Genomic DNA, 14,900 nt, shown 5'->3' on the forward strand with positions numbered 1-14,900 from the left:
GCTCCAAAGTTTATACTTCTGTCAAGAAGTGGGAAAAGTAATGAAGTATTACTTGTGGTATGCTGTGTGGCAGATATAGACATAAAAAATTTCATTGTGATTGTCCCAAAGCTATCAAAATTGCATTTATAACTCTTTTGCTCGATAGCTTTAGTGTATCATCAACAAGCTTTGCCCCACTTCTGTGTAGGCTGTGAGATGTTATCCATGACCATTTGGAAGTAGAAACGTTACTGTCAACATGTGTACTTACTAAGAGTTATGGTACCTACCTTGTATTTGTGTGTGGTTCTTCGTTTTCTTTCACTATCTTGAAAGTTTCCTTTTATTCTCTCTGGCTGCAGCACAGCAAGCAAATATTGCTTTCTAGAAGGCCAAGATTATTATTTTCTTGTATTTCTCATTTCTTTTAATTTTGTCTCTTGTTTAAATTTCCATGCATAAAAGAAAATACTGCTTTCTCCATTTAGTATTAGTTCCTTCTTTTGTATATATTTTAGAGTACAAATCCACAGTAGCCATTTTTCTTGAAGGAAAGAAAACTGAGTTAACTGACAATAATTATAAATCTCTTGATGTATTTCCTATTGCTAATATGACCTATTACCAAACAACTGGTTGATGTTGCACGTCATAGTGTTTCGTTTTAAGGTAGTTTCAAGGAATATCCTATGGAAGAAAATATTGAAGTTCTTATGGAAGCTTCCATCTCTGTGGTTCTTTCGTGTACAGAGAGATATCTTGTAGTGTTCAGTGATGAATATAATTTAGTACTGGTTTGTACTAAGTTTTTAAATCCTTAAAACATGTTTAAAAAACACAAGAAGTAATAAAAAAAGAGAACAGTCACCCTTATACCTGCATATGAATGATGTGTCATACATACAACAGTCACCTTATCCCACTTCCCTGTGGCAGTTCTGACGATACCCTTGTCTTTGACGAATGCTAGTCATCGAGGACAACATACTGGGTTCTATAACTTACGAAGTCTTTGGCGCACTCGCATATCTGTGAACCTGTTCCATATACTATACCTTCTTTGACAGCCTCTAGTGAGGCAATGCATCAAATGTTTTCTGGAAATATGGAATCTACCTGTTGTCCTTCATCCACAGTTTGAAGTATATCGTGTGAGAAGAGGTCAAGTTGAGTTTCCCACAAGTGATGCTTACTAAAACTGAGCTGATTCGTGGACATAAGCTTCTCGATCTCAAGAAAAATTCGGAGTAGGTATTAAAATCCATGGAGAAGAAATAAAAACTTTGAGGTTTGCCGATGACATTGTAATTCTGTCAGAGACAGCAAAGGACTTGGAAGAGCAGCTGAATGGAATGGACAGTGTCTTGAAAGCAGGATATAAGATGAACATCAACAAAAGCAAAAAGAGGATAATGGAATGTAGTGATGCTGAGGGAATTAGATTAGGAAATGAGGCACTTAAAGTAGTAAAGAAGTTTTGCTATTTGGGGAGCAAAATAACTGATGATGGTCGAAGTAGAGAGGATATAAAATGTAGACTGGCAATGGCAAGGAAAGCATTTCTGAAGAAGAGAAATTTGTTAACATTGAGTATAGATTTAAGTGTCAGGAAGTCGTTTCTGAAAGTATTTGTATGGAGCGTAGCCATGTATGGAAGTGAAACATGGACGATAAATAGTTTGGACAAGAAGAGAATAAAAGCTTTTGAAATGTGGTGCTACAGATGAATGCTGAAGATTAGATGGGTAGATCACATAACTAATGAGGAGGTACTGAATAGAATTGGGGAGAAGAGGAGTTTGTGGCACGACTTGACTAGAAGAAGGGATCGGTTGGTAGGACATGTTCTGAGGCATCAAGGGATCACCAATTTAGTATTGGAGGGCAGCGTGGAGGGTAGAAATCGTAGAGGGAGACCAAGAGATGAATACGCTAAGCAGGTTCAGAAGGATGTAGGCTGCAGTAGGTACTGGGAGATGAAGGTGCTTGCACAGGATAGAGTAGCATGGAGAGCTGCATCAAACTAGTCTCAGGACTGAAGACAACAACAACAACAACAACAACAACATACACAAAAGAACAGAAAATCATTATTCCTATAAGCCACCCACAGTTCCCCCCTCCCCTCCCCTCCCCTCCCTCATATAGTTTGTTTTATACTGTCGTGGAATTTCCATGATCACAACATAACTCTTAAAATGTACAGTTATTCAGTATATTTCTGAATGAAACTTTCTTATGTTTCTGAATTTTAGTGAGTTGTTATAGATAATAATTGCAATGCAGCAGCTGCTACTATTAGTATAATATGTGCTTTGATTGTAATTTCAGAGTTTGTCATTGACATTCATTATCATTTTGATTTCATTCCATTTCATTGTGTAAAACCCAACAAGTTAGAGCAGAGGCAAAAATGGAAAACATAGATTTTGACTTCAAACGCAGTGTTGCGTGCTTAAGATATTGAAAAGCAAAGCATAATTGAGAATGAAAACTACACTTGACCCTATTTCTTTCATATTTTAGTACCACTGTGTATCTACATATTTTGCATAATGGAATTTAACATAGTAAATCTTATGAACTGTTTCAGGCATACGAAAGGCGATTCCCAACATGTCCTCTTATACCTGTGTTTGTCGGATGTGAAGTTACGTCAGAATTTACTAGCCCTGATGGAGCTGTTTCTCTAAAAGAAAGACGCTGTAAGCTAAATGTTGAAGCACCATACTTGATTAAAAAGGTTAGTAAGCAGTTGCACTGCATCACCTCATAGAAATTAATGGCTAAGGATTATACAGCAAATCTGTAAAATAAATTCAGTTGATACAATTCTTCTCTAGCTTTGATGAATTAGAGTAAAAGTACATTGAGCATGCGGAGTCTTATGCTGTTGCAGCTATTTGAATTCCCACCTGGAATTTTGCGCAACTTTCCTCAGAGACCAGTGCACAGTCTCGTATTGTTTGCTGTTTTCTGTAATACAAACATAATAAACATTAGTGATTTTTCAAAACAATGTATGAATGCAGTATGTTCATTTTTCAGATCATTGGTGTTGATCATGTATACTTCATCCAGAAAAATAATTTGGACCGGAGAAACCGAACGCTCCATATTGAAGCGTACAATGAGAGCTTCGCAAGCAGAGTAGTAGTTGTAGAGAAATGTCGATATTTTGTAAGTACAATTTTCTTTGCTGTTATACAGTATTTCTTAAATGGTTGATCTGAGTGTGAAAGTAATCTATGCTCTAAAACTAAAAGGGTAGATTTTATGGAAATAAACAATTAAAATGCGAACAACAGAAAAGATTTCCAGTCCTGAAAGGACGAATTGGGAGTGTGTGTCAGTGGGTCAGAGATCACATAAATACAGACTGAAAATAAGACACACACATAAGAAAAAGTACAAACTGAGAAAAAGGAATGATGCAAATAGTGGAGAAGAGGTGCCCAGGGAAGCATTTTAAGTGTTATAATAATCTTGAAGCAGAACTATTTTTTTCATTCTGGTCACATTATTTTCTCATTGAACAAGAGATATGAAGAAGGAAAAATTAAACTGAAGATCATAAGCAAAGAGAGGCTGACAAACTAAGTAGAAAGTGACAGTAGTCAGTAGCTTGAAGTTCATATTTGGTTGGTGCTTGGAACCAGGTGCTTGATTTAAAAACAATTTGTCTCGTTAAACTCAGAATTGCTGGTGGCGTTGTGAAGAATAAAAATGGCCCATGGATGTGGTGCTACAGAGTGTGATTTTGCAACAGGTTAGACAGTGAATAGTATAAATCCTGTCTGTGTTGATTAATTTGCACTGACAGTGTTGTGGTTTAGTTGTTATCTAAACAGTACATGCATCCAAGACGATGACAATGTTTAGTTCATAGCACAATTAGTGTTCATCCTGATGGAGTAGGTCTTGTCAGGGACTGCAAGGAGAGTGTTATGAATAGCTTGTATCTAGTGAATACTCTTCCACAAGTGAAGTGGTAAGTTGAAAAATAGTGTAGGAATCTGATCAGTGTGACATGCAGGTTACAAGGACAATGAATGAAAAACTACATCAGGTTGATGGTTTGGGGAGAATAATGTAAGAGATGACACTAATGTTAAGGAAATGATTCAGGAGAAGGTACTTTCATTTAATTCATTTCATTTGTTCATCCCGGTAAATCACATTGCATAGTATCATTAAATATACACACAATATCCAGCTATAACAAATACACAGTGCAATATAAGTTATAAAAAACTATTTCAATATAGGACAGCCCAATAAAATCAAACATTGTAGTCCGCATTGTAGAATAACCACACAATATGATTTAATATAATAAATCTGAAAGAATATAAAATGTGAGAGACAATAACAAGAGCAAAAAAAAGTATTTACATTTACATCTACATGGATATACGGCAGTCCACCTTACTGCCCATGGTGGAGGCTACCCCTTACCACTACTAGTTATTTCCTTTCGTGTGTCACTTGCAAATGGAACAAGGGAAAAAAAGACTGTCTATATGCCTCCTTATGAGCCCTCATTTCTCATATCTTATCCTATTGCTCCTTATGTGCATTGTATGTTGTAGGCAGCATATTTGTTCTGCAGTCAGCTTCAAATTCTGGTTCTTTTAATTTTCTCAATAGTGTTCCTCAAAAAGAATGTCACCTTCTCTCCAGAGATTTCCACTTGAGTTCCCAAAGCATCTCCGTAACATTTTCATGTTATTCAAACCTACCAGTAACAAATTTAGGAGCCTGCCTCTGGATTGCCACAATGTTTTCCTTTAATCCAACGTGTCATGGATCCCAAACACTCTAGCTGTACTCAAAAATAGGCTGCACTAGTGTTCTATATGTGGTCTCCTGATGTACCACACTTTCGTAGAATTCTCCCAATAAATTAAATTGAACCATTTGCCATTCGTATCACAATCCTCACATGCTCGTTCCACTTCATCTATCTTTGCAACATTATGCCCAGATATTTAAATAATGTGACTGTTTCAAGCAGACACCACTAATGCTGTATCTGAATGTTACAGGATTACTTTTTGTACCCATCTGCATTAATTTACATTCTTCTACATTTAGAGCAAGATTCCCTTCATCATAAACGAGAAATTTTATCTCTTCTTGTAACCTCCTACAATCACTCAACTTCGACACCTTACTGTATGCCACAGCATTGAAGCAAGCAACCGCAGCTTGCTGCCCACCCTGTCTGCCAAATCATTTATTTATATAGAGAGCAACAGTCACCCTATCACTTCCCTGTGGCAGTTCTGACGATACCTTGTCTTTGACGAATGCTAGTCGTCGAGGACAACATACTGGGTTCTATAACTTACGAAGTCTTTGGCGCACTCGCATATCTGTGAACCTGTTCCATATACTATACCTTCTTTGACAGCCTCTAGTGAGGCAATGCATCAAATGTTTTCTGGAAATATGGAATCTACCCATTGCCCTTCATCCACAGTTTGAAGTATATCATGTGAGAAGAGGTCAAGTTGAGTTTCCCACACGTGATGTTTACTAAAAATGAGCTGATTCGTGGACATAAGCTTCTCGATCTCAAGAAAATTCATTATTTTTGAACTGAGAATATGTTCAAGGATTCTACAGCAAGCTGATATTAGATATATTGGCCTATAATTTTTGCAAGTCGGTTCTTATGCCCTTCATATACACGGGAGTCAACTGCCCTTTTTTCTAGCCACTTGGGGTTTTCCACTGGGCAAGAGATTCATGTTAAATGCAAACTAAGTAAGGACCCAATGCTGTGGGGTACTCTTTGAAAAACCAAATTGGGATTCCATCTGAACCTGGTGACTTGTTTGTTTTAAACTCCTTAAGTTGTTTCTCTATGCCATGGATGCTTATTACTATGTCACCAACATAGGTGTCTGTTTGATGCTCAAACAATTGTATTTTTGTATCATTCTCCTGTGTGAACAATTTCTTGAATGTGATATTTAAAACTTGGTCTTTCGTTTTGCTGTCTTCAACTACCACTGGTCAGCAAGTGATTGGATGGATGCCTTAGACACACTTAGTGGTTTTATATAGGACCAGAATTTTCTCGGATTCTCTGCCAGATCTTTTGCTAGGGTATGGCAGCAGTGGTAGTTGTATGCTTCGCGCATAGATCTTTTCACATACATACAAATCTTTGCTAACCTTTGCATGTCATCATTTGCGCATTCTCTTTTGAACCAAGAGTGCAATAGCTTCTGCTCCCTCAGCAGTTTCCGAATGCTTAATTAACATTAATAATTGATGTAAATATCACGATCTTTTCCTGTAAGATTCAACTACTATTTATTGCATATGGCCCAAGTAATCACATCAGACAAGCAGTTCAACAGGGGAGATTAGGCATCTATGTCATTGAACATTGTTATGTTCTTGATAGCTTTTATGGCATCTGAAAGTGTGTTACACTGTCTAATACTCAAGACATTTGAATAGCCTTATTTTTACTCGCATTAGTTTGGTCCCATAGGAACTTACCACCCATTTCCAAAATTTACTCCCATTACATGTAAGTTGTTAAATATTGCTGTGTTCAGCCTCCTGCACAGAAATGAACTTCATCATGGAGCCAAAAACACTTTGGAAATGGCAAAGTTTTGGGCAAAATTAAAGTATTTATAGTCTCAACTGTGTATATAACATATTTGACATCAGAATACATAAATGGATGTACATAGGAATTAATTTTCAGCTTGTCCTAATTTGATATTATGCTGATTGCAGTCTTTATGAATATAGAGACAATGCAAAGGAAGTATGTTTAATTGAACAAATAGTTATTTTGAGAATGTTAATGTGGAACTTTTTGTAATCGTTCTTGCAGCCTGTTCTGTATGGCAAAACCGTTTTTAGGTTAGTTTTACCATGTCTCCATGGTATTCCATATGTAACAGCAGTGTGAAAATATGCAGTTCTGGCAATTCTATTCTGCAGATCTGAGATACTAACGTAAAGCAGAGCATACTGGGTAGATTATAGGCCTAGCGATCTATATTTTCATCCAAATACAAACCCAATAATTTAATAGCTACCGTCTCTATTTGATGGCTACTGATACAGAGTTCTTGTTTGAGACATTGTTTTCCTGAAATGAATGAAACAGCTTTTTGGAAGATTTACAGTCAGTAAATTTGAGATGGATCAGTCTCCCTCAGAACTGTGCTCGCATGTTTGCTAATGGCTGATCTACATCTCTTATTAAAACTCTTGTCTTATCTGCAAATAATGTCAGCATTATCAGTAACATAAATAACGAATATGAGAAGTCTTCAGGTATTGTTACTGGATGGAAGCGCCATGTGAATTTAATTCCTTGATTTTGACTGTCAGTCAAGGTGATTTCTATTACTTGATATTTATTTTCAAGATAAGACAGAATCAATTCTTTTACTATCCCAATGACTATGACTATACCAATGTCATTTAGTTTTTCCAGCAAGATACTGTATTAGATGTATCAAATAGCTTTGATAAGTCAAAATGTATTGCTGTAATGCTGTGTTTTGGCTCAATCCACTCAGTGTCATCCATGGATGAACCTGTAGATTTTTCAGTAGTCCTACTTTTATAGGAGTGCTGAATTGAAGGAAGGAGGTAAAAATTTTACAATACATTTAGTAACTGTTTTTTTATAGTAGTTTCTAATATTTTTGAAAAGACTGACATTGAGTCCATAGTTACCAATTTCTGGATGTCTTGTTTTTTGTTTAGAGACTTTATTTTGGAAACTTAATTCAGCCAGAAAAATGCCTTATAAAAAGATTTTTTTAATGTGTGATAGAGGTTTGGAAATTACAGTAGCACGTCAGATATACAAACTAGTAGCTCATCCAGAGCAGATGACATTTTATTTTTGAGTGATTTTATTGTTCTCAGAACATCCAGCTCATCTGTGGGGTTCAGAATTATTGGCTAGTATGATCTTTATGTATTTTAACAAATGACTTCTGATTAATGAGCAGAGGTATTTCAAGCCTACTTACTTACTAAGATCTCAGCCTTTTCTTGACTGCACTTATTTAAAAAATAGATACTGCCAGCTTTATAGCTTCCAGCACTACCATAGTGTTTCTACAATGCAGAATACCATGACAGTGGTGAAGAGTTGAAATTCACAGTCCTTTAAGTTTCCACTGATGTGTGTACCAATTTGTGCCTCTATCAGAGCCATACATGCTCCACTTCTTACACTGCCCACATGATTCCAGCAAGGATGTACACTAAAATGACAGCAAGTGTTTGGTCTTTTGGTTTCCTTCAATCTCTCTGCAGCAACAGGTCATGGACAGCAGTTCGAGGTCCACAGAAGTAAATACTGGCAGTTCCTAATGCTTATCACCCTGCCACATACAAGACATGACATCTGTCATGATCTTCAGTTACATTTACATCTTCATGGTAGATCAGTGTAATTCCTCTTTTGTCTTTGAATATTGCAGCTCTCTTATGGAAACCATCTTGGCTACTTTGGAAGAGGTTGAAAATACCGCTGCCATTGTAAATTTCTTTTTTTTTTCACACAACCGGTTTTGGACTGTTACAAACCCATCCTCAGGTGTTGTACTGGAAATAGCAAAAGACGGGAGATAATTTTCCCATGCTGAAACACACACAAAAAGCAAACAAAAATTTTTTTCCCTAGAAAGTTTTAAAAACTTTTAAAAAACATTTTGAAACTGCTGGTCGGGCTGGGTGCTGTGAAATGTATGTCAATGTGCGAGTGGCCCCACACAGTACTATGGATGACTGCCTGGGTAGGGAAATATACAAATGATATCATGACACTTGGGCTGTGGTCCCAGAGTGCCGCATGTACCAGGCGCAGTGTGCTGCCTACGAGTGCAGAACAGGGAGTAGCGGATGCGAACAATGAGGCAAATTGGTAAACCAGCGTGGCAAAAGTGCTGCCATCTATTGATGGAGGGAACAACGCGGGGCCACTAGCCCCGCCATGCACAATTTGAATTTAGTGGTTTACATTTAAAATGAAGAAAAAACAAAAAAAATACATAAAAAATACACTAATAGGAGGCCGACTATGTGCGAAAAGCACAGAACTTCTTCTCCAGCCCTATGTTCAAAACATACTCTTTTAACCCCACAGCTAAGTTCGTCGCAGAAATTAAGAAGGCACTTAGAGAAACGGATGCATTATTCACCCCATTTGTTAAAAAAACTTTAATACTAATGAATCCGAGAATGCCCACTTTCAGTGGCGTCGTGAAACTTGACAAGCCACAGGATAACAAATTCTGTTATATTTGATATCATGTTATTTGTATATATTTCTTCTTTTCTAGTCCTGTAATCTGACACATATAACTTCACCTGTTAATTTTTATTCGGACATGTTTTTTAAGTTGTTTGAAAATAACATGCCAGCGCATGTTGGCAAGATGTGCATTTCCCCCGTCTTTTTGCTATACGTTTTTTAATGTACAATTTTAAAATTGAAATATTCAATTAATAATTTGCAAGTGAACTTTGGTATTTTTGTGGTAATCTCTTGGCAAATAAAGAATTGTTAAGTCTTCACATGACACACACCACATGGAGGGCGTTAAAAGATCCTGTACACCGAGGTCTGCTGTATAGGTGAATGTAAACAGCGGTTTCAGTTATTGTGATCGCTTCTCAGCTTTGGTTAATGATAACTAGATACCAGTGTCTACGAGTTTAATTTGTACACCACAGGTATTTTTGTTTTTATTCACTGATCGCTATGTGAAATTTTTAACTTCCAGCACTGAAGATGATCACTATGTGATTGAAAATTGATTTTGCCATCAATAAAACATCAATATTACGGCCAATGCTGACATTCCTTTTAATTTAACATATATGGTTGTTGTGCACACAGCACTCCATGGAGTCACCAATCAGTTTTAATTCAACACCAAGAACTCGCACTGGGAAGTATAACAGAATGGTGATATTCTAGCCTTCTCATGTGTAACTCTACTTGATCCCTTTTGATGCCACCACCTGGTCTGCCTTGTTCTCTAAGATTTTGTGGGCATCTACTCCATGGAGTTTTTCTTTCCTTTCTTTATTGTCACAGATATTGTTTGTTAATTACCATTTGAATGGCATCCAGCAGCTGGTGTGACTGCAGAAAATCCCAATTTACTTTTTGTAGATTATAGGCACACTTCATTGCAGTATGGTTTTCCACCACATTTTCCTCTTCAGACAGTGCCATTACTGTGATACAGTGACAGTTTGTCGTTAGCATTGCCAGCTTGTCGTGATATTATGTCACAAAAGGTGTGTTGGTATTCCCTGTACTCATTTACTGACACAAGTGTTTGAGTATGTTTTATTGGAATGCTTATGCAGTAGTAATTTATGCCCAATCAGTTAATTTTGCCACCTCCCAAGAAGAGAGCAAAGATTCCAGTGCCTGTACAAGACATGAGGTTCAGTGCCATGACCACTGGTCTACACGTTGATCAAAAGGTTGATGTCGTTATTGCCCAAGAGGTTACTTGACAGTTACATGTTGTAAGTGCAATATAGTTCTGTGTTTTGTACCTGGAAGAAATTGTTGCAAAGCTTTTCATGCAAAATATAATTGATATGTGAAACTATCCATAAATGGTAACCTTTGCTTTCAGTAGTTGTGTGTATCAGGAGATTGACAGTTTCATATATGAAGACAATAAGTTGCTTGTGGACACGTTTATCACAAATGAACTGAAGTAAAGCACAAAGTAGATTACCTTTGGCATATCAGTGTCACTGTTTGGCAATGTTGCTCTCAAATGACATTTTGTATTTTTTATATAACAAATAAATATTACAATTAAAACATTTATTATCATTATTCTAAGTCTATATAGTGAGGAAAAAACAAGGAAAATTTTTTTCTCTACAACTTTTATATTTGCTAAATAAAGGGTTAAATTAAAATGATAAATGTCTAAGTGATGCAGGCATTGTTTCATTGCATCAGGACAATGACCCAGAGACTAATGTACAAAAAGTAAGACATCAAATAGTAATGTTTTCCTTAGGTTGAGAATGACCTAAGAGTGACAGCAAGGTACATCAGTAAACAAGGCTGTGAACAGCTTGATCGGATGCAGTGTCAAGGCTACACTGAAGATGCGAAAGTCACAGTTCATCGGTGGATGTGAGTATAGTTAGCTACGGTAACAGGGAAAACTAGCAAAATCGTAATCCCTTTCCTGTGGCAATAACTGCTGTTGGGTCAGTATGCGTGGCTCCTACTTTTCAGAGCATATAGCAGCAATAATTTTGACAGTTATAATCATCATATAAATGAAAAAAAAGTTATCAGAGGCTATTTATTCTTATGAAATTCACACCTTTATACATGTAGATCTTTTTACTGACACATTATGAAACAAAATGCTTCTTGGATGTGAGACACCTAAATGCATGAGTGAGTATACAAACAAAACTAAAGAAATATATTCAATGTATTATTTGCTTATGTATTTTGAGAGTAGCATTGTTTTTTTAAAATGTCAGCACGATAAAAAATAACTGGATAACCACAAGACATGCAGGATGGTGTAATTGGATTCCTTGACTGTAGTATCAACTCTGCCTTATTGCAATTGTCGTTTCTGCAAGAAGGATGTAATGTCCAAATGGTCTCAAGCAGTATGTTACATTGCAATTTCATATGCACCTCCCTCTGTAGTAAGGAACATTTTTGATAACAAGTTATGGATTTTCCTGTCACACACACTCTATTTTGTTTTTGTACCTCCAAAGGTATTAAATGGTGATAAATAGATTTTTGCACATAATTCAGTTACCTGACCAGGAAAAGCATTATCAAGTGATCAACATGAGATTGTGAAACGTGATAGTGCTCCAATTTACATGGTCCTTACTGCAAAATGGTCAGATGATGTGAGTCTGTGTTAAAATATATTGCTCTTGAAATTAAACAATGGAAAATCCAGGATGGAATGTAACAATACGAGAGAAGGAAAGTTGCTACTCACCATACAGCAGAGATGCTTGTGCCTGTCGCGGCTCAGCATCTCCGTTATATGGTGAGTAGCAACTTTCCTTCTCTTGTATTTTTGCTCTTGAAATTCTTGGAGATGCATTCTTCTTCTTCTTCTTCTTCTTCTTCTTCTTCTTCTTCTTCTTCTGAGTAGTTGTTTACTATTGTGCTTAATAACATACCAACACACATCAAATCCACATGAAATCTCTTAATTGTTCGAACATGAAGTGTTGCATTTGTCCTTTACTGCTTCTCCACCATTGCTGTATCATTCCTGGTGACTGCTGCGTCTCAAGCCTGTTAAAAATGGTCATGTACCATCTTGTTTGTCATTTAGAAAACAATAAATAAATGCGTATAAACTGGCAAGGTTTACACTAACTGCCACTGGTAACAGCAACCACTTAACATTTTTAATTAAAATTAGACTTTTCTGGTACCACCTACCAAATTCACTATGAATAAAGTTGATTTCTAATAGGAATATGGTGTGCATCAACTTCTTTCAGAATTATGTTAATTAAAAAATTTCTTCTACAAGAAAAGAAAAATAAGAAGGAATCTTCAATTTTGTGCACTTTAATTATATTTTATCAGTTTTCAAAAGTGAAAAGTACTTGAGAATGAGGAAATGCTGCATATACTGAAATAGAATTTCTCATTTACCAATCGTGTTTAGCTTTGTCTGTAAAGTCCCAGAAGAGCTGAACAGCAAGTTACCTCGTTGGAGTTCTCTGTAATCTTGCAGTGAACTCTGTGACAAATTGCGCTTCATCATATTTTGTTCCCTCATTCTGAGTTTTGTTTTGAGTACCATAGGGTTCAGTACTGACTTGATCCATATTCTAAGTCTACATAAATGACTTCTCATTGAGTTTAGGGGGCTGCTCAAAACTGTTTTCCCTGACAACATAATTCTACAAATAAAGGCCCCAAACACATCCAATCAAGACATCTTTGAGATGAGAGAATGGATCTACAACAGGTTCAAAGTAAATGATTTGTTTTAATCTCACAAAAACTCGCATTAGCAGTTTCAAACAAACCAAAATGATCTGCAGATACCAGAAGCAAAGACTGTCAAACAAAAATGTAATAGAATTGAATATTTATTCACCTTTGAACATGTTTTCATGTAATTGGTGTCATCATATGTTTTATAGTTACAACATTACAGTCACTTTACAATTGTCGTTCCATAATTATGTTGTAAGGAGGCTGTTACATAAGTAACTACTTCAGAAAAGTACATTGTAATACAAAATGATCTCTTTGTGCAAACCAAATACAGTATGCCACAATGATTCAGCATATCATGTTAGTCTCTTTGTATCTAAATAATCTAGGCATTTTTGGGTAGTTTGTTAAAATATGTGACACCAAGATATTTATAGCTATTGTGGATCTTTGCTAGTGTGGCATGGTGCTTGTCAATTGCATGTCTCTGTCTAGTGTTATGATGGTGTATTGACATCTTGATGTCAAAATTATCCAGGTGTATACTAGGCAACTATAAATGTATAAACTAAGTACAATCATAATATTCATTTCCTTGAAGTAGTATCTACATAATTCTCGTGGTGAGAGTCCCACAATGCATCTGATGGCCTTTTTTTGCCGTTTAAATACAGTCTTAGATCCAGGTGAGTTTCCCCATTCCTTGTGTCAGAAGGAAACTGAAGAAAGCAAAGCATGCATAGTGCAGCAGAGTTTCGCTTACACGGCCTCTCAACTTATATAGCAGATAAATCACATGTGTGAGGCTGGAGCTGTATGTGTATCCCAGCTTAAACTTTGATCAATATGGAATTGAAGAAGTTTTATTGATTTATTTTCCTCCTTTGGGGCATTCAGATTAAATACAGTGTTCTCTGTTTTCTGTTATTTGTGTAGCGCATTAGCCTGAAACCAGGAGGTACACACATCTACTGCTATTGCTACATTCAGCATTCAGCTGTAACTCATCCATGTTAGTATTCTGAGTTATTAATGTCGTGTCATCTGCATGTAGTACAGTGCCACAGGGCAATAAGGAAGGCAGATCATTTATATATGTGATGAACAGAAAGAACCCAAGAACGGAGCCCTGCAGCACTCCTTTTTTAACACATAGAGGAGCTGATTTTTTTATTATTCACACATGCACTAACTGTTTTCTGTTACTTAGGTATGACTGCTGTAGGAGTAGGGGCTTCTCCACAATTCCATAGTACCATAGCTTTCTTATTGGAATAACATGGGACATTGTATCAAAGTCTTTCTTTAAGTCCAGTAGTGTCGCACAACTTACTGACTTATTTTCAAAAAAGTCATATACTTTTGTTTAATACTGTCAACTGCTTTCACGGTGAAGAGGGTAGATCTAAAGCCATATTGAGAGGACAGATTAGATTATTATGTTCAAAATATTGGTTCATCTGCTGGTGCATACAGTGCTTTGTTATTTTGGAAATAATTGGGACTAGTTAAATTGGTTGGTAATTGCCAAGTGATGATGGACTGGCTTGATTATGGATATTTTTAGACATTCTGCGTACGCTCTGTCTGTTGATATTTTCTCTATTAATTAAGGGCATTATTATCCCTTTTCTTATCTATTTAATAACAAAATTAGAGGTTTATTGTGTAATGGTGGCAACAGTGCTTCAGCCTTGCTTACATCTTTCTTCATATCGGTTTCAAAAAAGTTCTCTATGCACTATGGGACTTAACATCTAAGGTCATCAGTCCCCTAGACTTAGAACTACTTAAACCTAACTAACTTACGCAGACATCCATGCCTGAGGCACTATTCGAACCTGCGACCGTAGCAGCCGTGCGGCGCCAGACTGAAGAGCCTAGAACCGCTTGGCCACAGCAGCTGGTGATGTTGGTTTCTGGTATAGGA

General features: G+C 36.6%; 1 protein-coding gene across 2 annotated transcripts in view; it reads left to right on the forward strand.

Moving 5' to 3' along the window:
- The window catches only part of LOC126256593 (SEC14-like protein 1), a 229,089-nt gene that overhangs the window by 174,620 nt on the left and 39,569 nt on the right, over positions 1 to 14,900 (forward strand). For both annotated transcript variants that reach the window (XM_049955494.1, XM_049955495.1), the window contains exons 2-3: positions 2,576 to 2,725; positions 3,031 to 3,162. In XM_049955494.1, the coding sequence (XP_049811451.1) occupies positions 2,576 to 2,725; positions 3,031 to 3,162 (282 nt within the window). The remainder of the gene's footprint in view (positions 1 to 2,575; positions 2,726 to 3,030; positions 3,163 to 14,900) is intronic.

This window comes from Schistocerca nitens, chromosome 1 (genome assembly GCF_023898315.1).
Source record: "Schistocerca nitens isolate TAMUIC-IGC-003100 chromosome 1, iqSchNite1.1, whole genome shotgun sequence".
Taxonomy (NCBI): domain Eukaryota; kingdom Metazoa; phylum Arthropoda; class Insecta; order Orthoptera; family Acrididae; genus Schistocerca; species Schistocerca nitens.